The 22,541-nt window shown below is 44.7% G+C and overlaps 2 protein-coding genes across 4 annotated transcripts in view; one reads left to right on the top strand and one right to left on the bottom strand.

The window, feature by feature from the left end:
- Window positions 1-1,051: 1,051 nt before the first annotated feature.
- LOC119455811 (uncharacterized) lies at window positions 1,052-9,653 on the bottom strand. Its single transcript, XM_037717286.2, has 3 exons — window positions 8,993-9,653; window positions 8,103-8,276; window positions 1,052-1,454 (listed from the first exon to the last, which is right to left on the bottom strand). The coding sequence occupies exons 1-3, from the start codon at window positions 9,273-9,275 to the stop codon at window positions 1,288-1,290; spliced, it is 624 nt and encodes a 207-aa protein (XP_037573214.1). The 5' UTR covers window positions 9,276-9,653; the 3' UTR covers window positions 1,052-1,287.
- Window positions 9,654-9,999: 346 nt separating this feature from the next.
- Window positions 10,000-22,541, top strand: part of LOC119455808 (mothers against decapentaplegic homolog 3-like) — a 56,976-nt gene continuing 44,434 nt past the window's right edge. For 2 of the 3 annotated variants that reach the window (XM_049669342.1, XM_037717281.2), the window contains exons 1-3: window positions 10,000-10,572; window positions 17,927-18,141; window positions 20,719-20,856. In XM_049669342.1, coding sequence (XP_049525299.1) covers window positions 10,376-10,572; window positions 17,927-18,141; window positions 20,719-20,856 — 550 coding nt within the window. In that variant the 5' untranslated portion in view covers window positions 10,000-10,375. The remainder of the gene's footprint in view (window positions 10,573-17,926; window positions 18,142-20,718; window positions 20,857-22,541) is intronic. The other variant, XM_037717283.2, reaches the window with a different exon arrangement.

Genomic DNA, 22,541 nt, shown 5'->3' with positions numbered 1-22,541 from the left:
GCTGGTGATGGCTTTGCCTTTTTACTTGGTTAATAATGTAGAATAAGAAAAAAAATTCTTGCACCTAAATGAAACAGAAGAACATATAACAGCACAGACTAAAAGTCTCCGCTGGAAAGTTCTCACTAAAAATATCTGCAAATTACACAAGGTTCACACGGAAAAATGACACACACATGCACACACACGCACACACACACAGTGCAGTAGAGTCAATATTCATCGCAAATGCCTATGCCTTCAAAGAAGCACTGAAGCAATTTCATTGCTTTGCGATGCAGCACTTCTGATGGGCATGGGCCTAACACTTTGGCAAGTAAAAAAGTTTGCTTCTTTCTGGGGTTTTACGTGCCAAAACCAGTCATGATTATGAGGCACGCCGTAGTGGAGGGCTCCGGATTAATTTTGACCACCTGGGGTTCTTTAACGTGCACTACAACGCAAGCACACGGGCAAAAAAAAGTTTGCTGTGAATCAAGTTACGGAGTTCTTGTTGAAGGCTCTGTCTGTGTAATGTGCCTGGGACATGCCAAGGAGTCTGTGGTATACATCCTCGTAGTCGTGGCCCCACAAACGTGCTTTGTGTAAGCAGCTCTGAGGCTAAGACAATGTAAGAGGGTGTCATTGCGTCGTGGAAGCTGAGGGTCTAGCTGGTACACAAGATGTGGGTCAACTGCATACAAGAGCGATTTTTCTGTGCTCTCTGTGAACCATTTCAACACACACACACAGTTCTCATTTGAGGCTTCATAAGATGTTGGTTTTGTTCTGTGGAACAAAAAGGAACATGAAACATAACAGTGTGATTGGTGTTGTAAACATGGCAGTGTTAACAATGGCAAGGTGACATGCTGTTTTTTGCATCTCATCTCAACTGAAATGCTGTTTCACAGGAATTGGACTTGTGCCATCATACCCTGAAACCAAATAACTAACTTGATTTTAAAAAATGCACCATGCCAGACCAGTTGAAGAAAAATTCCTCCTGGTACGGGACTCCAACCCAGGACCACCTACCTACCACAGATTATCGAAACCACAAGTGAAAGACTACTGATAAGAAAAATGACAAAAAGCCTTTAATTTATGGAATCAATACTATACAGCAACGGGAAAACAACTACAAAAGTATTAAAAGATCAAAAAGTTTGCTATTTACAAGGGGGAAATACTTTTCGAGGCCTGTCCAATGCATAGAGCGCAGCGCACAGCACCAGCAATTGCATGTATATTTGTACAAAAGTACAAAAAGTTAAACTAAAACAGAGTTCTTAGTCCAAGCAACACTTATGCGTCAGGGGCGCCATAACCACCGTAGGCAAGAAGACTTGGGTGAGCATCGGCAACGCGCTTCTGGCAATGCCTGGCACTGCCGTAGAGGAGAAGGCCCCAGAGTAGAGTGATGGTGCTCAGAATAGCTGGAGGGTACAATGCGCCACTGGCCATGGAAAACACTGCAAAGATAACATGACACTTATTATGATTCAAAGATTGATCAGTTGATATATTGTACCATCCCAGACGATCACAGAGGCAGCGTAAAAATATGACAGATGGACCTTGTCAGTGGAACTGCCAGCATTGGAAAGGGCTGAAATTCTAGATTTAATAATTTTGTGTGTATGCATGAGTTGAATTCATTCGAGTGTAAAAACAAGAAATTAGGACATAGCTTTAGCAGACGAGCAGAAAGAGTGCTGCTACAATGTTCATAATGATATTGTATTCCTGAATGATGGAAGTGGATGTATGAAGAAACTGTAGATAGACATGGTGTGCCTCAATTCGCACACCTAATTGAAGGAAATTAGCACACACATAAGGGTATCGATCTGAAAAAGTTCTGATAACCTTGTCAGTCATCACACAGGACATCTGTTTCCATTGTTCTTCCATGAGTGACGATAAGTGCACTGCAGTGTTTCTTCCATGAGTGACGATAAGTGTACTGCAGTGTGTCCTTGACATATAGAAGGGGTGAACAAGCTTCTCTTTTGTAACACCGCTCATTTGGCGAGAGTCTCGTGCCTACCAATGAAGATGCTAGTGACCAGTGTGACAATGAGATGGTTGCCAAAGCAATGGCCAATCACGGTAGGCGCTTATGTAAGAAAAGTTGCGAATACAGGCCCTGTCCTGCAAACACTGATAAAGGTCAAGCGAAATACAGTTCATGTAATGAATGATTACACTATAGTCACTGTGTTTAATCCTTTGTAGTAAGGTGGAAATGGCAGCCTTTCTAATGAAGTTATGGACTACCAACTGTATTACAGGAATGATACTTCTTGACAGTATTGTCTAACGACCCTTAGCAGGTTTATTTACCACGTGTAAAACGTATTACACGACAATGTTTTAAAAGAAGAAACTGCTTATTTCTTGCTCGATAAAGAAAAAAAATAGCCTAATACCATGCCCAATATACCAATACCAGCTCTGCTCAGTGTTTTTCAGCTTTGTTCACAGCAATACTTGAAAATGATGCACATAGCATTGCTGGGCGCTTTTTACTTTAACAGACAGCGGTGCTTTAAAAACTGTCCAATTTATTTACAATTAACAAATGCCTTAGATAGTTATGGTAGATTTGGAGAGAGAAAGAATCACCGAGCCTTATAACAGTCAACATTACAGTGACCACATTGGCAGATGAACACGGCAGCTAAGCGGGTTCTCCCAAGTTGTTTTCTCACAGAACTGTACAAACCAAGCTGTGATGTGTTGAATGAAATGTGCATCACCTATCTGCACCAACCCAAGTATAGCACGGCTACTCAGAATCACAGATGCATCATAAAGAATTTGACCATTAACCTGCTACGGTTAACCTGCTGCAAGATTCAGTGCCTAGTCACCAAAGCCAGCCTCATAAAAAAAAAAATGACCTAAAAACAAGATGAGCTGCATGCCTATGCCAGTTGTTGCGCATGCTTGATGTGCTCAGATTTAGGCAGTTTGTGAATGAGCTCACATGGAAGATTGCTCGTGCTCCTGAATCTGTGGTGTGTTAGTGCTTTGCTGTGCTGCACAAATGGAGTTGTGGTTTTGACAGGCCCAGCAGCCACTCAGGTGTCTAAATTTTTTACAGGTGGGTTCACAAACCTGCTCAAACTGAACATTGGACACTATATTAATTAAGCTTAGTGCATGTGAGCACTTAAACATTTGATGCCTTGTCACCAGAAACTATGGAGCGTGATAGCCGAAATGCAACATAAAGGTAAACTTCTAGAATGAGCTCCGTTGCACAGATTCGAAAGGGATGCTCGACCAAACTGGACGCCCATACACTGAGGGTAGCACCTGTCTTTCATATTGCTGCTGTCATGCCCCTTTATTCACCTCTTTAAAGGGCCCCTCACCAGGTTTGGCCATTGCTAACAGACATTTGCAGTGCATATATCAAGCGGTGATGATGTACTCCGCAAAACCATCTGAAAATTCAAACAAAAGCCTGCATGCTCTTTTTCTCGAAGGAACCACTCTGGGTGCGAGCAAGATGACGCAACAGGCACGGTGCTGCCATGTCGCATGCTGCCTGTAGCGCGCCACTAGCCAGCAGAAGCGATGGCAACAACTCAGGCATTCCTGCGATATCCAGAGCACACAAAGCCACCTTTGGAAATGCGTTGCTCAGCAGGCAAGGAAGGGAAAAGACAAATAGCGCTGTGACGAGAGAGAAGGAGGTGGGCCCTCGGCTTCGGTATGGGAGAAGGCAGGGGAGAAATGTCGCTTGTGGGTGCTGGTCGAGGCATAAGGAAAGAGCCTCTGTGCGAGAAGGGTAGCTTGCCTCCTTGCACCACTGCTTCACAACATTGCTTTACTTTATCTCAGCAAATACTAAACCCTTTTCAGAAATTTTTGTGGTAGAATGCTACTCGGTAAAATACTACTTATCCCTTTACATCCCCTAGTATATAACCACAATTTCCAATGTGGCCTGGTGAGGTGCCCTTTAACCAGGATTTTACTAAATGGCTGGCCAATGAAAGGCTAAAAAGCACTAAATGGTCCAGTTTGAAAGTTTCTGCCTAGTACTAACCACTAATAGCAATGACAGTTGGTGAGGGTGCTGGGAAAGGAAGCAAACGGGACATATCTCTACCTTAAACTACATAAGCATCCTCAACATCATGGCACACAAATATAGTTTACTGTTAATGATGTGTTGCTAACAAATTCAGTCATGTGAACCAGATTCGTTTGACATCCCAAGCTTATCCTCCTCAGACCAAATAGAATTAGCAACTGGTCTCTTAAGAATGTGAAAAAATAATGGCATGATGAGATTGCACAAGTGTACATGCACACAGTAGTGCCTCCATGTATGTGGACAAACAGTCCATTTCTCCACTTCTTATGAAACTTATGTAACAGCACGAGAAAATAACAAGGAAGGGACGACGATAGAGACAGAGTGAAAAGACCGCTGTTTCACTCTGTCTCTATCGTCGTCCCTTCCTTGCTATTTTTTCACGCTGTTACACGAGTTGCAATGAACCAACTAGCCAAGCAAGCAACCATTCTCGAATCCATTTCTCCAGTTTGCTGAAATAAGAACACCTTTTGTTTGCCTAAAGACAAAGACAGAGGTTTAACATTACGTGGCAGTTCGTTACTGTTGCCTTTCATCCTAAATTGCTGCATCATCACGTGGCATTTGAAATGTACTACTATACATTGTGATAATACAGTGGTATGCCTCACACAAAGTGTACAGGTGCCCACAAAATAACTTGGAACGCCGGATCGGTGGCCGCTCGTCGGCGGAGCACGCCCGCGGAAAAATACAGCCTTGGTCTGCGCGTGCGCGGCATCCCTAGCAAGCAAGCCTCGCTCCCTCGTGCATCTAGACAGGCGTTGCCTTGCGTCATAAAACTTGTGGTTTGTCCCTCTTAGCGCTGCGACAACACATCTGGGGGGGGAATCGGGGCCTGTAGGCTAGAGCATGTTCGCGCGCTATGCAGCGTAATCTCTAAACGCACGTGTAATCCTTGTGACGTATTATCGTCGGAATCTGCAGTCATGCTTTCTGGATAGCTTGCGTGGATGGAATCCATGAGCCTTTATAACTGAGTGGTGACCAGTGAGTTCACCATGCTCTACATTTAATTATACCTAATGTGTTGCATATCGAAGTTAATTATTCCGCCTAAAGAAACTATGAATTCATAGCTTATTTTTCATGTGGGCGAGCGCCATGGCTCGCCTATAATAGCACTGTAGCACACTTTTCAACTGGATTATCGTGTTGCGCGATGTATTTTAGTCATATTCCGAGCCGCATTTACTACTTGGGAATAAGATCAGAACTTTGACTGTAACACGACGGCTCCTTTAACAAGGAGGACTGTGTGCAGTAATAAAAGTTTTCAAAATGACATCAGATGGCGTATTCCAACACACTAATTTCATGCTCAGGAATTAATTTTATGCATGGCACTATAATAAAGGTCTCTTCAATGCTTCGCAGTCACAATGAATATCGCATGGTGCGTTATTTACGAAATCTGGCCGCTTCGCTACAGTTTTAGTATGGGAGTACTCTAAACATTTGATAGCGTGTCTGTGTTGATTGGCGGAAACGTTCAATTTTTCGTTCAGTGTGGTGATACGTTGCTAATCAAGAGGGTGTTCAGCTGTCCGAGTTACATGCGTACGAAAAAAGAAACGTTCAGTGGGGTCCCATATCGATTGCTAAGACGACTTTGTCGGCGAAAGCTTTAATGCATTGACGTCATTTCATTTGTGATTGTTTGCTTATGCTGGTTAATTAAATTAAATAACTAATAATTGGTTGTAATTTGTTTTAATTGTTTTCTTACTTGCTGTTACGGAGTCTAATTGATCTTAATATGTACTGCTCTTTCGAACTCTTAATTAGTCCTAATTTGGCGTGACCAGTCTTACCACAGAGTCTCGAATTGATGTTAAGTAGTCTCTATTACTGTTTGCAACTATAATTACTTTTAATTAATCATAATTATTCTTAGTTACTTAGTAATTCACTTTAGCATGCTTTAATAAAGGTGTCGTATAATGTCTGTGTATTGGTCTTTTTAATTACCCTAATTACTTCTATTTACTCTTTGGGGATCATGAATTACTCTTAATTATTTTTAGCTACTTGGCGCTAAATTCACTTTTACATGCTTTATTGAACTGTAGAGGTGTAGTATGCCGCTTTCAGACTTTTGCTACCGCAAGTGTTGTCGACAGTGGTCACATTCCGCGGCTAATGAGCCAGTTAAGCGTTTCGCTTTAAGAGGCGTCAATGCCCATTAACACGCACGCATGAGCGCACGCAGCGTTTTAGAGACCGCATCTGCAAAAGACCCCCTGATACAACGGTAAAAGGCAGCCAACGCTATTCTTTTGGAGCAAGGCAACGCCTCTTTAGATGCACTAGGGAGCGAGGCGAGCTTGCTAGGGAGACCACGCATGCGCAGACCCTGGCACTACTTATTCACCAGCACGCTCCTCCGGCGAAAGGCCACCGGTCCGGTGTTCCGAGTTATTTTGTGGGCACCTGTACATTTTCTTGAAAAGCGTTGGCAGCAAAATGTTTAAACACTTGATATATGTTGTTTCCTGTACCTAGCTCAATGCTGTGCCGGATTTTTAAAATCTTATTTTCTCCAATTTTATATTGGAATGGAGGAAAGCCAATGTCTGTGAGCATGGACACTGGCTACTAAGGCAGCACCGCAAGAAAGACATGGACACAAGAAATGTAAGACTGATGGCATGAATGCTGTGTTTCTGATGTTTATTTTTTTCCTTGCTCATTACACTGATATTCTTTACCTATATATGTTGGTTTATCGACAATAAAACTCGTCAGTCAGCGCTCATGGTGTCAGTTTTACACTTCTTGTGTCCATGTTTTTCGTGCATTGCTCTCTTAGTATGTTGAATCAACTAGCCCATCAACTTGTGCTCGTGGACACTCGGTCTGATGTGGTTAAGGAAAGTTTGACAATCGGTCAGTTGGTTTGATGCAACACGATAGCAGCTCCATTAATACGTCACTGCCCATGTAAGGTTGCCACTTACGTTGTTTTCTTCCCCTAAAATAAACTGCCGATAGTTGTGCTCTGTGTCATGCCTCGCGCTGCTCCCCTTTTATTTACATTTAGTTTGTAACCTTAGCATGCAACTTTAACTAGCAGGCCTCTTTATTGCAGTAAGAAAATGTTCCTATGCTGCAGATTCCTGTAGCCTGCAAGTGAGGCAACCTCGGTGGATATAATGGCAGATGGTTTGTTGTGCTCCTGCACCCGTGCACTAGTGATATAGTGCTCTTGTTTACAAACTAAAGCTGGAGGCACACGGTATGATCTGGCATTACAACTTGTGCCAAAAAGCGCATCCCCAACAGATTCCCAACAAATCCCAGCGGCATATCTCGTCTGACCTCGTTGGTTTTTGGTACAAGCCGTACCCCAGATCATACGGGCACTTCTTGTCGGGACTTATTGGGCAATCTGTTGGATCTCCTTCTTGGGATGGCAACTCATGTGCCAGATCGGATGTCAGGCTGTACTGTGCGTCTTCTGCTTGACAATATATTCGACTGGTTCCTACTGCATTTTGACAAGACTTGCAGTGATGCGAAGCCCTCTCGAGATTGTAGTCGGAGAAAGCCTGGCTGAGTGAAACATTCAGCGGCTCCCAGAGCAACCGGAGCAGCCACGTGACCAATCTGAAGGACCACTAAAGTGCTCTCAGAACGAAAATGAGAGCACCATCAAGTTCTCCGAGCTGGAATGCGGTGCTCTGAATGAAGTGGGCAAATGTATTCCGAGCACTTGATTTCAATCAGCCGAACACAAAGTGTACTGCCAAAGTGCTTGAAGCCACCAGTCCAAAGTGTCATTGAGTATGTATGAGAGACCTCAGCTCAAAGCCCCTGCTTCCACAAGCTTCTGTGTGTTGGTATGATACTGTCAACATGGTAAGTTCTATCACAGGTTGCTGCAGTGCAGTGTTCTGTGAAGAAACAAAGTTCAGACTAAGGAATTTTCAGTGAGCATTTCTCTTTCAGTGTGCATGGCCAGTTTTGTACTTGAAATTTAATGAACAGTATGCATTTTTACCTTCATGCCTAGTGATGACGAAGGCCCAGTATGCTGTGGATGAAACAAGGCTGCCAGCAGACACAATGACACCAAGAACCTTCAGTCCTCCCAGCGTGTGCACATCGTGCCACATGTCAAGCCTTTTTGCGAGGTGCAGAATCTGAAGGTGAAGGACACCTCCTGCAAAGATTGCTGAAGCACAACGTGGTCACAATAATTAAGTTACACATATATTCGTTATGCACAAGAGAATATTGCCTGGACTTAATTATAATAGTAGTATTTCGGCATTTAGCTTAGAGCTTTGATATGCCACTGTTGGTCACATGGTAAGCACACACAGTTCACGCCCCCACCACCTACTTATATTAAAAACTATGACAAGCATGTTTGACAGGCTAATAAAGCACGAACAAGAACAGAAATATTTACTGCGTAGTTATGGGCAGACCGCCCTATTGTGAGTCACCGATTGTGTTAATTCACTATCACGTTCGGCGGGAACAAGATAACACATGCGATTATGTAAGCCAAGAACTAAGGGGCGGGACAAAATCTGTCGGAACGTCAAAATGTTTCTGTATTCAATGCGATTAGCACATACGCGTTGCTTACAGACAGTTACTGCCATATGAAGCGAACAATACAGTGCGAATACTCTGGAAGGTGTTTAACTTCAATTCATTATCCGACATGCATGTTTAGAAGGCAGCATCAAAACTGAAACATCTTCATAAGCACATGCAGAACTCGCAACATGACTATTTGACGACACATCATAAACATGATAAAAGTACGGCAACTTCCTTTACACAATTTGACGCGACAAATTGCAAGTCAAGAATGAACAAAATAAAAATAAATATATAGTGCAATCATAAACGGCCCCATACACCGGGGTCACTCACCCGATGCCAAGGCCCATATCGCCGCGTGGTAGTGCTTGTAAAAAAAGAAACACACGCCAAAAATCGCGACACCAGCAAGGGTCCACGCAGCGGCCAAAATCAGCAAGGCAAAGAAGAAAACACCTGGCTTGGGCGGAGGCATGTTTACGGTGACATTCCCTTCAAACGCTGAGCTTATCGACAGGCCAGTAGTTGTCCCTTTCTCCGAAAGGGGCTGCAGGGGAATGAAGTCACCCGCTTGAATCACAGGTGCCGCGGGAACCGCTTCCTCCGACGGGTACATTTTGCCGTAATGCGTCGAAGACGCGGTAGACACCGTAATGAACCATTCATGATGTAACCGGACTGCTTATCGTAATGTAAAGGAAAAGAATCAAACTCGCTGAGACAGGCGACGCACGCCGATCAAGTTATCGCCTGCGCTATCTCGACAGCTACACGCCTCCAAAAAGTACTACGCTCTGCCCTGAGCTGTGCTAGCCTTGGTATGGAAATTGAAGTACAAAACAAAAGGCAGTTCGTCGGACAAATTAAAATTGTTGAATTGAAAATGTGACCGATTAGTATTTCGCTGAGCTTCAACCTGTTAGTAGTGTTGTTTTGTTTTTTAAAGTCACGCGCGTGCCTCGTGTCATGGCCTCAAAAACAAAAGCCCGAATTAGAGAACGGCCACGAGCTCGAAATCGGCACCACTCTTTACATCACTCACGCTCGGCCAACGCACTTGGCAGCCAGCTGACTGCTAGCTCAGCTGATTCAACTCAACTGCCGCCACACACCCACATACTTCATAAATTATTTATATTGACTAAAATAGCCAGTTGTACATATATTTGTTACAAATAAAGAAATATGATAGACTTAATAAGTTTGGATTGTGAAATTATTTTCTTCTAAGCGGTTTCGTAAGCGCTAAAACAGGTGGCGACATCTTTCTCTTCCCGTCTGTTATCATCACGCGAGGCAAGCGTTGGTCTATCGAGTGGTGTCGGCGTATGTGTGTTTTCATTGCATCTTCGTTTGTGGTATTGGTCGCTCGTTCGCATTAGAGCGAATTCGTCGCCTCAGGCAGCTGTGTAATCGTGTTTACAACGCCAGCACAACCTGGAATCCTCCAAGCGCCGTAGAATGCAGCGAACTCTCCGGGACATGCGAAACTGCTCACTGTAAGCTCGCGGTTCACGTGCGCTGCGCAGAAGAGGTATTCTGTGATCTACAGTGTGGCTATGCTCGACAGTTCACTGTGATCGGAGCCACCTAAACTGCCCGTCGAAGCTGCTGCCGGATACCCAGTGCGAGCGTTTGAACTGTTGCAACGGTGTCGACATTTAAGTTATGCGTCTGCGTTGAAGAAATAGCTGTGCAGTCTCGAAGCCCTTCAAAATGATATCGATTTTACCCTTCACACCCCCGGTTGTTAAGCGGTTGTTGGGCTGGAAGAAGGGCGAAGGAGAAGACAAATGGAGCGAGAAAGCCGTCAAAAGTTTGGTGAAGAAGCTGAAGAAATCGGGAGGAATGGACGAACTCGAGAAGGCAATTTCGACTCAAGATGCCCACACAGCGTGCATCACGATTCCCAGGTTGGTATTGTAGCGGACTGTATTGTACGTTGTAGTACATCTGTCATTCCGTGTGTTCTTGACTCGAATTGTTTTTGGGCAACAGTTTTTCAGTTGCTTCACGATGTACCTTTGTGTTGGTGACACGACGAATTGCTGGAACCTGCAGTTTTGTCCTAAAAGAGGACGAAAACAACAAAAACACGCGTTTTATGCGGAAAGTGATCTTTTGGCACGGAGTACGGAAGGCTTCGTAATGCGAGAACGCTGCACCCAGAGTAAAGATGAGAGACCGCTGCCTTTCTCGAGTCGCCTCCCTCTTATCATTGGAGGGTTTGATAAAAGCTGTGGTCCGAAGCGCGATCGCTTCGCTTGGGGTGCGAAGGGAGCCGCATAGGGGACAAGCTACTAGGACGCCGTAGTCATGGCGCTGCTAGCTACTGCGTTCCGCTATCTCTTAACTGAAGAGACCTAGGGGACTGGCCTTATCTACCCGCGCGGCACAAATAGTCCACCTCGACAACCGAAACATATTTTCGCCGCTGTTGGTGCGTGGCTGGGCGCGCAATGTTTAAACACAGCGTTTGCAAACTTCACGACGTCGTAGGGTGCCTGTTCCATTTTCTGTCATTATTTACTTCCTTTCCACGAGACCGTAATTGGTGTATAATTGTCGCGTTCCTTCGTTCGACCTCGTTCTGGCCCGTCGTTAATCGAGGAATTTGGTCGGGTCGGTTCGGCAGTTGCCGCCGCCACCGTGATTGCTGCTATGAACGCATCGCATACCTCTCCTCCTCGTATCTGCTTTTGGGGCGAGGGTGTGAGAGAGAGAGAGCAGCACATGCCGCCTGCGGGCTGCTTTGTGTTGCAGTCAAGCCTAACTCGCGAACGCTTTCTTGAGCGTGCGCCGGACAGTTTGGCCGGGTGTCGCAGCAGCCGTGAAAACGGGCTCGAAAAGGTTCGTCGTCGTTGCCGAGTTCGGTGCGCGAGTGCGTATTCGAGTGTCGCGTCTGGTGACCAAGGCTTCGCGCGACATTTTCGCCTTTGTTGTTGCGGCTGACACGAGTGGTGGGCTGCCGAATTTTTCGGCCGAAGCGGCGCGCTGGTCGGGTCGGTGGCGTTGGTAGGCCTTTGCGGTAAGCCTTTGCTCTCTCCCACCGGGTTTTCGCTCAGCACAGCGTGCAGACGAGCTGCGCTTGCATGTTCGCTGGCGGGCCAGTCAGACCCGGTGTCGAAGGGTTGAAAAAGAAAGTGTCGCAAGCTGCAGGACGGTGTGTCGTGTTTTGAGCTTGGTGCGAAGCTAACCGCGGGAAGCAGCCGTTTTCCACACACTGCGGATTTGACGCCGGCGGTATCCCGTGTGACAAAATTTCGGTGCAAATCGAAATCAACAAGTGACTCCCCGTTTTAGAGGTAGGGGCGGTGAGCCTATCGTCTCCTCGTCAGTCGTACGCATGCTCGACTACCCGCCTCGCCTTGATCGGCGGTAGTACAACCGTGCCTGTGTTGCCCTTGCATGTGGTGTTGGGGCGGGCCGAACGGTGTCGTGCCGCTCCGGCGGTCGCACTGCCCGCGCGGCGAACTCTCGTTCGGAGGTGCTGCGCCTGCAATCGTGTGGTTCGTGCCGGTGGCGACAGCCCGTTTCTCCCGATGTTAGGGCGCCGTGGCTTAGTCCGGACGTCGGGGAAGCGTGTGCAGGGTCCTACCGCCGATTTGGTGACTGCTACGCTCGCTGTTTCACAGTTTTTTAAACGTCTTCGACGGTCTAGAGCGACGTCGACGTTAAGCCTAACGCGATCGCTCGGCTGCCGAGCCGAGAAAGAAAGGGTGCATTGCTCCCTCCCCCGCTGTCTGCCGAACGTCTCCCGTGGACGTCGGGTCTTGAGCGGGCTTTCCCACGCGTGGAGAGATGGTCGTTTTGGTCTTTTGCCTTCTGTTCTTATTCTTTTCGCGCACTATTTCTGTTTGTAGCGAGCTCTAGAGCGTATATTTTTCTTGACGCTTGTCGCTACAGTGATGTGCCCCCTGCGCGTGTTTGTTCGGCATGCGAGTCGAACCGTCACCATTCATTCAAATAAAAAAGAGAGAGAGAGAGAATATAATAAAGTACTAGAAAAGTGGCGCGGTGCCGGTAACGTGCGGTGTGGCTGAGCCCAACTGTTGGCGACTGAAGTCAGTGAGGATCATAGCACCGTGGATCAAAAGCACGCTCTCGAGCGTGCGTGATGCATTCTAGTGCTCTTTTCCGACAGAAAGGCGTCGAGTACAAAATAAACATGATTTCGCCGAGTTCTAACTGACGTGCGCTTTGGCATCGTGCCTCGTCTGTCACACGTAGCAACAACGCGCATCTGTTGAGGCAAAGGAGACGCAGCGCGATAATATAGCCGCCAGATGCAAGCGACGCACGTAGTCGCCGCTTGTCTTATTGTTGCCTGTTGTCGCTACCGTCGTGGGGTATTTTGCACAGTGAGCGAGGTCTAACACAATGCCAGGTCTGTGTCAGGCGTGGCCTTCTATCGTTATCACGGATGTCTTGAAACACCAGTGCGCAAACAAGAGAGGTTGTCATCGTGGAAAAGAGGCTCGGAAATGCCCATGAGCAGCGGTGATCGGTCTGCTCAATTAGCTTCTCTGAGGCTCCAGTCAGCAGCACTTGAGAACCGTGATAGAAACCTATGCGGAAGTGGGAAAACACTTTTTTTTTTTTTTGCAAAAAGTAAATTACAATCTACCTTCTTTTGCTTGTGCATTGCTTTGCAGGATCATAAATTTGCTTCAACCTATTTGAAGGCATGCCATGGCTTTCTGCATATTTGCATGTCATGTTTTCATTTTAATTTGTAATTTTGAAATCCTGGCAAGCTTTCAGAATTGAATTTGTAAGAATAAGCGAGAGCCGGAGACTCACTAAGGTCAAACATTGTAAATTGCTGAAGAGCTGCTGTCACCAGCTGAGCAGTTGGAACAGTATTCACATTACCTATACTTTGTTCAATAAACACAGTATTCCTTTAGAACACATGTATTAATTTTAATGTGACTTGTTGTGTTGTTACTTGATCCATGGAAACAATTACCTCCTAATAATTCCAGATCTGTCACCACGTTTCGTGTGCAACAATATTTGATGAATGCAATCCTAGATAGCGGATTATCGTAGTGTTCAGAATGAATGGCTAGGCAACGTGTTGCATGTTGGCAAAGAACTACAAAAAAAGTGTGAGGCATGGCGTAAGAAAAATGCGAGCGGGCACAAGTAGCAGAGTGTTGTGGGTTCTATTTGCAGCCACATTTGGAAGAGGGTGAAATGTAAAAACACTCTTCTACTGTGTCTTGGGTGTGCTTCAATATCCATATCCTTCCACTGCAGTGACCATCATTGCTTGTGGGCTGCCTCGAAATGTTAAGCTCTAAATTTAACTTATGCGCCTCACGTTCAGCACGCCTCACTGTGGCGTGCCGTTTTAAATCAGTACAGCTTTTTGTTTGTTTTTGTGAGAGAACTGTTCAGTGCTCATGCTTTGTATTGTGTGCTTTACGTATATCTGTAAATTTGCAATGACTGCACGGCCACATAATGGCCAGTGAGAATGTTTTTATAAGTGCTAGGATTGTGAATCGAGTGTTGTAAACAACACTGCAAACATGGCTGAGGTTTCTTACTACTCAAGCAGTACTAAGAAACTTTTCGTAAATGCTTTGCATCGGCCTTGCAGATTGTTTTGGGTAAGTGAAGTAATGCACCAACAGTAAAACAGGCCAGAATAAATATCCACTAAAGGTAACTCCACTAGACACAATTCATTCTTTTTTGCAGGGATGTTTTCATGAGCCCAAACTGAAAGATGGGCAACACCGCATTCACTATTTTTTTTTTTTTTTGTCTTTAGCAGTATTTCAATCCTTAATAAGCTGTTGCAGGGGCAGCTTGCAATCTTTAGTCATGCTCATTAGCCACAGCTAGGGAGGCCCATAATGTTTGTTGAGTACGTATTATAAAATTGACTCAGGTTTCTTAGTTCTTTGTATAATGCCGAGAGAACGAAAGACCGAGGACAGAATTCATGATTACCAAGTTGCTGAGCTTTCGGTTTTGTAACAATTCTCAGTTCTGTTTGTGCATTGTGTCTGTGGCCAGTATGTCGTGGGGAAAACCAAGAAAAAGCATGCAATCAGTGTTGAAAAGGAACCGAAGTGAACTTTGCCTAAATTTTTTGTGCAAGGAGCAAAGTCTGTGGTTCCAATTATATTAAACTGTGCTATGTAGCCTGATGCATTGTTCCACATTTAGACAAAATTTTGGTAGTACACATCCATCCGTCCCTGGGACTTCATTTTTGCTGTTTTTTTTTTATTTATTCTTTTTAATATGAAAATTTCTCAAATATCGTTGCATTGTGCAGCTGAAGCATAGTGCACACAGTTTGTGGCTGTGTTTGAAACGTGTGAATACGAAAAGATTGAGAACTAAACCTTTATGAAGTGCTTAAAAATCCTTGGAATGTCGTTTTTTTTTTTTTTTTTTGCTAATCTGAGCAGATTTTATTTGGACATCTAGGTGACCCAAAAAGTTGGTGTAGTGTAGAAGTCAAGCCAATACACTTTGGTTAGTGGTTTTATGGCAGTTGGGCAACAGTTGTTCCACGCAGTCTTTACATGTGTTAATGAAATAAGTTTGTGTATTGTTGTAGACAGCCTTGTTTTTAAGCTGTCAAAACTTGACATTGCTTTAGTCCTTGAAAATGCTTTGTCATGGGCACGGAAGTCCTTTTGGACTCAATCAAAACTGGTAGCTATTGTTAATTTGCATGGAATTAGTAAGATCTAGCATGATCACATCACTTCTACAGCATAGGTGTTAGCTTTGAGTTCAGGCCAGCATACTCGTCTATGTCTGGATGCTGCCCCCATTTTGTCATGCACAGCTGTGAAAAAAGTTTCAATATACTGACTGGCATTTTACAACCTTTTGTTTGTTATAAGTAGAGGCCGGATCTTTAGGCATTAAAAACGCGCGTTTTAGGCGCCAAAAATAGTCAGGCAAAACAATGTTTTAGGCCTCCAACGTCGTAAATATAGGCATAATAAATTTTTACAGAAATGCAAATAATTTCAAACGAAGACGTGCGCGGCGCCTATATCTACGATAGGAAAGCAAGAAATGTTATTGTCTATGATGGCACAAAGGCACCAACAGTTGAACATAGCCGTGCAATTGTCCGATAAAACTGTTGGACTAATGACGATCAATTGGCTTCATTCAATCAGCACACTGCTCATATTCATGTTCAATGGCCACTGTACTGGAGCGTCGCATATAGTGAAACAGGCATGAAAAAGAATACTTGAAAGCTGGGAATACTGATTAAAAAAACCCATACTTTATGTCTGCCTGACGCAATTAAATTAAGATGCAACAAAAACAGACAATTAACAAATGCAAGAGAGACTACAATTTATTAAGAAATTAGCATGTTCTTACATGAGGACTGTTAGGTACAGCTCTTCGCAATTTCCTCATATACAATGACATCCGAATTGTACAGGCCAGACGTCCCAACGCTGCCAAATACACTTCCGCCCATTTGAAGTGCCCATGTTTGAAGAAATCTGTTTGGGGAGAACGCGGAACGTAGTCTAAGAATCGCTGTGAAGATTGTGGAAACGATAGCAAACTAACACCATTTCCAGATTTTTGGATTCAAAATTGTGCCTCTTGTCACTCAGAATGATTTCGGACGCTGAGAAGGAACTCCCGAGGGCGGTGAGCACCTTACAAGGCAAATTACAAACAAAACAAAAGCCGCAAGCACATCACATTTTTCTTTCTTCTTTTGCTCTTCACTCTCCTTTCCCCCGATGGCTCTCCGCGGTTTCGCATTCGCCAACCGCTCGTGTAATGTCAGCGCAGCGGCGTATGCTGGCCGGCGCGTCTCATTTCAATGCTGCTAGCAGTTGTTTTCCGGTAGTTGGTTGAACTAAAGGACTAGGTTGAACCCCATAGAGTTCCGAACAGTCAATATTGCCCGGTAACATGAATAATGGTCTCTAACTGCACTGGAAAGCGAAACTTGAGGCTAAATAGTGTTCATATAGGCGCCGATATTGAAAGTAGGCATTTATAGGCATATATAAGCATTAAGGCACAAACGCCAAAATGGGCATTTATAGGCACTATAAAAACACTATAAAAGCCCTTCTTAACCTCTAATTCATGCTCATATATCAAAGTGGGGTGATAGGAGCGCAAGGAACAAAAAAGGCATTTGCCTAAGATCCGGTCTCTAGTTATAAGCAATGTAGTTGCCTATGAACGTAAAGGACGTGCGATATCTGAAGACGTTGTGAGAGCATGCATAGGTTTTATTTTATTAAACTTTTTTTAAATAAATGATGCTAAATTTTTCAATTGCAATGTTGCATGTGTGTGTTGCTTTGTGAGGTTGGTGTGCACAGGGCGAGAAACTTTTTGGAGGATAATCTTCAGTATGAGTGTTAATGGGCATCCTAGTAATATTGGATAATGGAACACAACATTAGATAATAGAACACTTGGAGCAAAGGCATGGAGATGAGGGAGGCTTATAAGTGTCATCGAGTGTCTGCGAAATGCGAATGGGCACTTGTGTATGTGGCAGCAGTGGTGTCTTGGCAGCTCAACCGATTCGATACCCTAGTAACACCAGACCCCGAGTGGGCATAAAATTCCTGCATACTGTGCCATTATTTCATGCTGCCGCCAGCGTGACATTTTTTTTAAAATCTTTTTCATAAAGTGACTGACTGATAATAGGGTCTATAGTGATGATTGGTTGAATTTTCATATCTAATGTTCCTATTATAAGGAATAAGTGCAATTGGATAACCCGTGTAATGCAAAGAACAGATGGCCTGTTGTAGTTACATGATGGTGGGCCAAGGGAAGGGCGATGTAGTTCAGGGCAGATAAGTTGGAGGGATGAAAATGGGAAACTTGTGTAGCTGGTGAAGGATGGGCTTGTAACTTGAGAGAAAGAAAGTAAAAGCTGGAGGGTAGAGGGGTTACCCAAAGAAAAAATGTAGTTGGATATCCTGCCCTGGAGTATAAACGTAAGAGTATAAACGAGTATAAACTCGTATAACGAGTATATAAAAAGAGTATAAACGACGAGATCACTGGGAGAGGGCTTCATTCTGCTATGGCTGGTAGTGATGATGGCGGTACCAGTGGTATCATTGACAGATGGTCTACAATGGCCTTGACACACAGTAAGTGATAGAAACGAGCAAACGCCTCCTCCTGAATGTTTCTTGCCGTGTGGCCTGGTTGTGTCTGTGCACTGTTGTTGCTGTTGTCCTTGTTGTGCGCCACTGATGTCCTAAGGGTGATCAGTGGGGGGGTGGCCGTGGGCAGGTCGCTGGACGGTCGGCTGCAGGTGTCTCACCGCAAGGGGCTGCCGCACGTCATCTACTGCCGCCTGTGGCGCTGGCCCGACCTGCAGAGCCACCACGAGCTGCGCGCCACCGACCACTGCCAGTATGCCTTCCACCTCAAGAAGGACGAGGTCTGCGTCAACCCATACCACTACCAGCGAGTAGAGACACCCGGTGGGTGGCCCTTTCTGACCCTCTCCTGATGGCACTTTGCCAGTAGATGCGGAGGTCACTGGCAGACACGTGCACCCAGTGGTGCACTGAGGGGGTGGTTTCAGGATTTGTACCCCTCCCCCCCTCCCCCCCCCCCCCTACGCGTCCAGCCCCACCAGTCCAATGTGTACCTTCAGTGCTCTGTTCACATTGTCATTACAATTCAGGAGGTGGATTGAGGTTGAATTTTCCTGGTTAACAAAATCACTGTCTTGTATTTATTCATTCACTCTTAAATTACTTTGAGTAAAATGCTGAAGATATCAACATCGCTATCATCCTTGGTGTCATGATATTATTATAATTATTAGGGATTTTATTTGCTGTTGGATTCCTTTAGCTAAAGCAAGGAAATTGCAAATTATGCAAAGTGCTTGCCCCCCCATCCACAAAAATTCAACTTCCCCTGGCAGAGATCCTGGGTGCACACTGAGTGCACCACTTTATGAAATATGTTCAAATCAATACAGAATGATAATAGGTTTGTGTGACGTATAGTTGTGTGTAATAAAAAAATATCAATTGTCAATCAAAACTTGGCGTTCTCTGTGTAGAGGCAGGCCAGATGGAAACCTGAACGGGGAAGAAAACAGACTAGGCAGTGCATTCCTCTTTTACACATTTGTCTGTGTTTGTGGAAGTGGCGAGATTTGTTCAGATGCTGAGGTATGGAACGAGTGCACGTTTAGTGACTGGTTAGCCCAAGATGTTGCACTGCAGTTCCAAGTAATTAGGTGCAAGAAATGGTGTATTTTATTTCTAACTGTTAACATTCTATTCCAGCCTATTTGTACTATCACAGCTTAGTGAAAAGCAGTGCGTATGTAGATTCATGACAAAGGCTGACGAAAACCATTTGCTCTGCTCTTTGCATGTCAATCTGTTATGTTAATAAAATGCAAACTCGGTATTGGCTTAGGCTCGTACTTGACATGCACTGTTTGCCGTTTCCATTCATTATACTTCCATCTAACTTAGTTGGGAATTTTGCATCTTACTTTATTAACCTGGACTCCATCATTTTTTTGTGTGCCTGATTTTCATTTCCGTTGTTCTGTTTTGAAATGTCACCTGTGGACTGTGTTGTGTGCTCTACCATGTTGCTATCTTGTAGCTTGACTTGCATTACTGCGAGATCACTTTTCTTTTGCCTTTTCTTTCTTGAAGCGAATGTACATTTTGTAAACGATTAAATATACTATGGTGAACGAGAAGAGGACACTAACTATATCACAAATGTACATTGTTTAAAGCCAGGTCGGAAGAAAGAAGTTAACATATTAAATAAGCAGAACCTTGTTGCCACTACTATCTGTAGAAGCTGTTTTGCCACCCGACTTTGAGCTGGTCGTAAGGTTGCCATAGCAACAAAGTAATCGTAGGGACAGGTCATAGCAATAAGTCGTAACAGCAAGCCATTGCAAGAGCAAAGCAACAGAACTACTACTGCTGTTAAACGTGGCACTGAGGTACTGCTTCAATGGCCATTTATAATTTTTGCAGTCTCTTTATATAGTTTAGGGTTTGTTGATGTGGATGAAGCTGACTGAATGTCTAGCTGGGGCGCGGCACATAACTGAAAGCCGAGTGCTCTTTCTTTAAAGGGCCATGAAACACCTTTTCTGTAGATCCCCGAAACATGTTCAGTTGTGTGTAGTGTTCTTCAAGGGGGAAAATTCATGAATGAATTTTTGAAGACTTAACATGGAACGGAAGATAAAGAGGGCTTTTTTTTCCCCCATTCCCCTTCAGCTCATCTGTTCTCCTCAGTAGGGGTGGCGCTGATAAGTGCCTGGTCCATAGAGCCTGATCTACCGTGCTGTTTGTCTTCTTCTTTTCTTTTTTTGTGGCTGGCTTATGATAACCTCTCCAGATAGGCCTCTGCCAAATCTACCCAAGAGCAATGGGCGAGTGGCATGGGATGCATTAGCAAGTGTTGCTTTCCGTGTCCTAGTTATTCTCGCCATATCTGTCTAGGTAGGTGTGCACGCCTGTGAGCTTGTGTGCGTGAGTAATTTGTGGTTGAAACATGATAACCCAATGACCGTACATCAGGCAGCCAACTGACATAAGGCTGCCACATGTCACTTGCTTAACATGTACTGGTAGGATAGTTGGTTAATTATGTTGGACTATGGCAGCACACTTCGAAACAAGGATGTAACACAGAGTGAACATAGTGTTCGTGTTTGTTCACTCTGTGTTAAGTCCTTGTTTCGAAGTGCGCGGCCATATTCCAACATGTCGCTTGGCAACCAAAAGGCTGGCAGTTTAAAAAAATAACATGGAGCAGCACTCTTCAAAAAGAAAGAAGGGGAAGCTGTCCGTGTATGTAATTTTTTAGCTCCACATACAGCTACTAAACATAGCTGAAATGTTCACAGCTTCAGGCTGTACATATGGAGTTTGTTTGCTTACTAAGCTGATAAGGTAGTAAGGGATGCACTGCTGCGGAGCCAGTAGATCAATGTGCACATAGTATATGTTAGAATCTGCTTGTCCTTTAAAAAAATCGTTATTTTTCCCCTTGTATTTCAGCATTGCCACCTATCCTTGTGCCGAGGCAGACGGGCGACTTACCCACAGAGCTGCCCAGCTTGGATGATTATGCCAACTCAGTGCCTGACAACACTGATTTTCCGTCGAGCCTAGACGTGCAGGCTTTTCCTCTCACAGGTACTGGATTGCCTCCGAAGTGTGGCTTTAACCGCCTTTCTATGGTTGCCAACTCTACTGTGTGCAAAAAAGGGAAGACAAGTACATATGCCCTATTTACTAGAATGTAGGTTGATACTTTAAACAAAATGTACGCAAGATGTACAGAGACTTTGATTTGAGGATGCGGTTAGACCCTGATGGCCACAGGAAACTCAACACCACAAGGTGGCAAAATATGTTGCCTGATTTTATCAGGACAGAGAGAGAAGCGGCAGTGTTCATGAAGTCCGATCGTACAGGCGAAGGCGAGGGAGGCCGCAAACGTTTGAGGCGTTGCTCGAGACAAGTTTAGACGCCTGTGTGTACTTCAACATGCCGACTTTGCTTAGTCAGGTACCTGCCGTGGTTGCTTAGTGGCTATGTTGTTGGGCTGCTAAGCACAAGTTTGCAAGATCAAATCCCGACCACGGCAGCCACGTTTCGATGGGGCGAAATGCGAAAACTCCCGTGTACTTAGATTTAGGTGGACGTTATAGAACCCCAGGTGGTCCAAATTACTCCGGAGTCCCCCACTACGGCGTGCCTCATAATCAGATCGTGGTTTTGGCACATAAAATCCCATAATCTTATAAGCTTAGTCGGGTAGTGAACTGGATTGCTGTGGCATACAGTGAAATTCAAAACTGAAAATGCAAGCATTCTAAGTGCCGCATCTGGAACGCACTAGATGGAAGTGAGGACATTGCACCGTGGCTAGAAATTGGTGACAAAGAAGCCAGTGATGTCAATGAAGACGACAATGAGCTTTCGACAGGCATCAACAACCGTAATAAAATGCATGTTGTTTTTGCAGACGCATGCCTTTTTTGTATTTCAGAAAGCTTTTTTTGACATTCTGGATTTGGGGTTAGGTTAGAATTGCGGCTGGCCTAGGTTCGAGTAAATACGGTATGCTGTGCTGGAATGATATTAGAGAGTTTTAGAATAGGGGCCCCAAACATTTTGGGGCCCCAAAGAAATAGCGTCGACACCACTGCGCATGCGCGAGACGCTAAATGCGTTTGGGTTTTGCATTGGGCACGCTATTTCACTGATTTAGCGGGAGCCCCAAAAGCTGCCCCAAAAGCTTTGTGTCAACAAACATGGCGGCACCCATCGAAGCGACGGCTCTGAGTACCAAATGGCTCGATTCGTGGTAACGCGTGAAGTGCGCAAGCTAGGCGAAGTGACTGCAGTTATCGCTTTCTCTCAACTAACGTTTGTAATGAAGATTTATTCATTAGATGCCGCTGATTCCAAATTCGATTGTCGATTTCTTGGCTCGTAGGCCTAACATGGATTAGCTTGGCTTGTGAAGGCACGTGAAGTTGGTAACTCAAAATTAAGCGCAACTAACCACTTGCTGCTAATCGAATAACCTCTCAATTGTAATTAAATGCAAAACCACGAAAGTCAAAATTACTCTTCTTATCATAAAATGGTATAGTTTATTTTAATATTTATAATCGTTTTTATTTGACACGGTAGTGTCGCTGCGAGCGCAAGACGCTATTCGCAAACGCAAAGCCCTATTCTAAAGCTCTTCACTCCTGCATGCCCCAACGCTAACACCTGCAAAGTTCTTTGGGGCCCCAAACTTTTGGGGCCCCTATTCTAAAACTCTCTATTAATGCTGAGAGCGCGCACGGCGCTGGTTTGCCTCG

This window comes from Dermacentor silvarum, chromosome 6 (assembly GCF_013339745.2).
Source record: "Dermacentor silvarum isolate Dsil-2018 chromosome 6, BIME_Dsil_1.4, whole genome shotgun sequence".
NCBI lineage: Eukaryota > Metazoa > Arthropoda > Arachnida > Ixodida > Ixodidae > Dermacentor > Dermacentor silvarum.
Note: the sequence above shows the minus strand (reverse complement) of the source record. Positions and strands in the feature narration are given on the sequence as shown.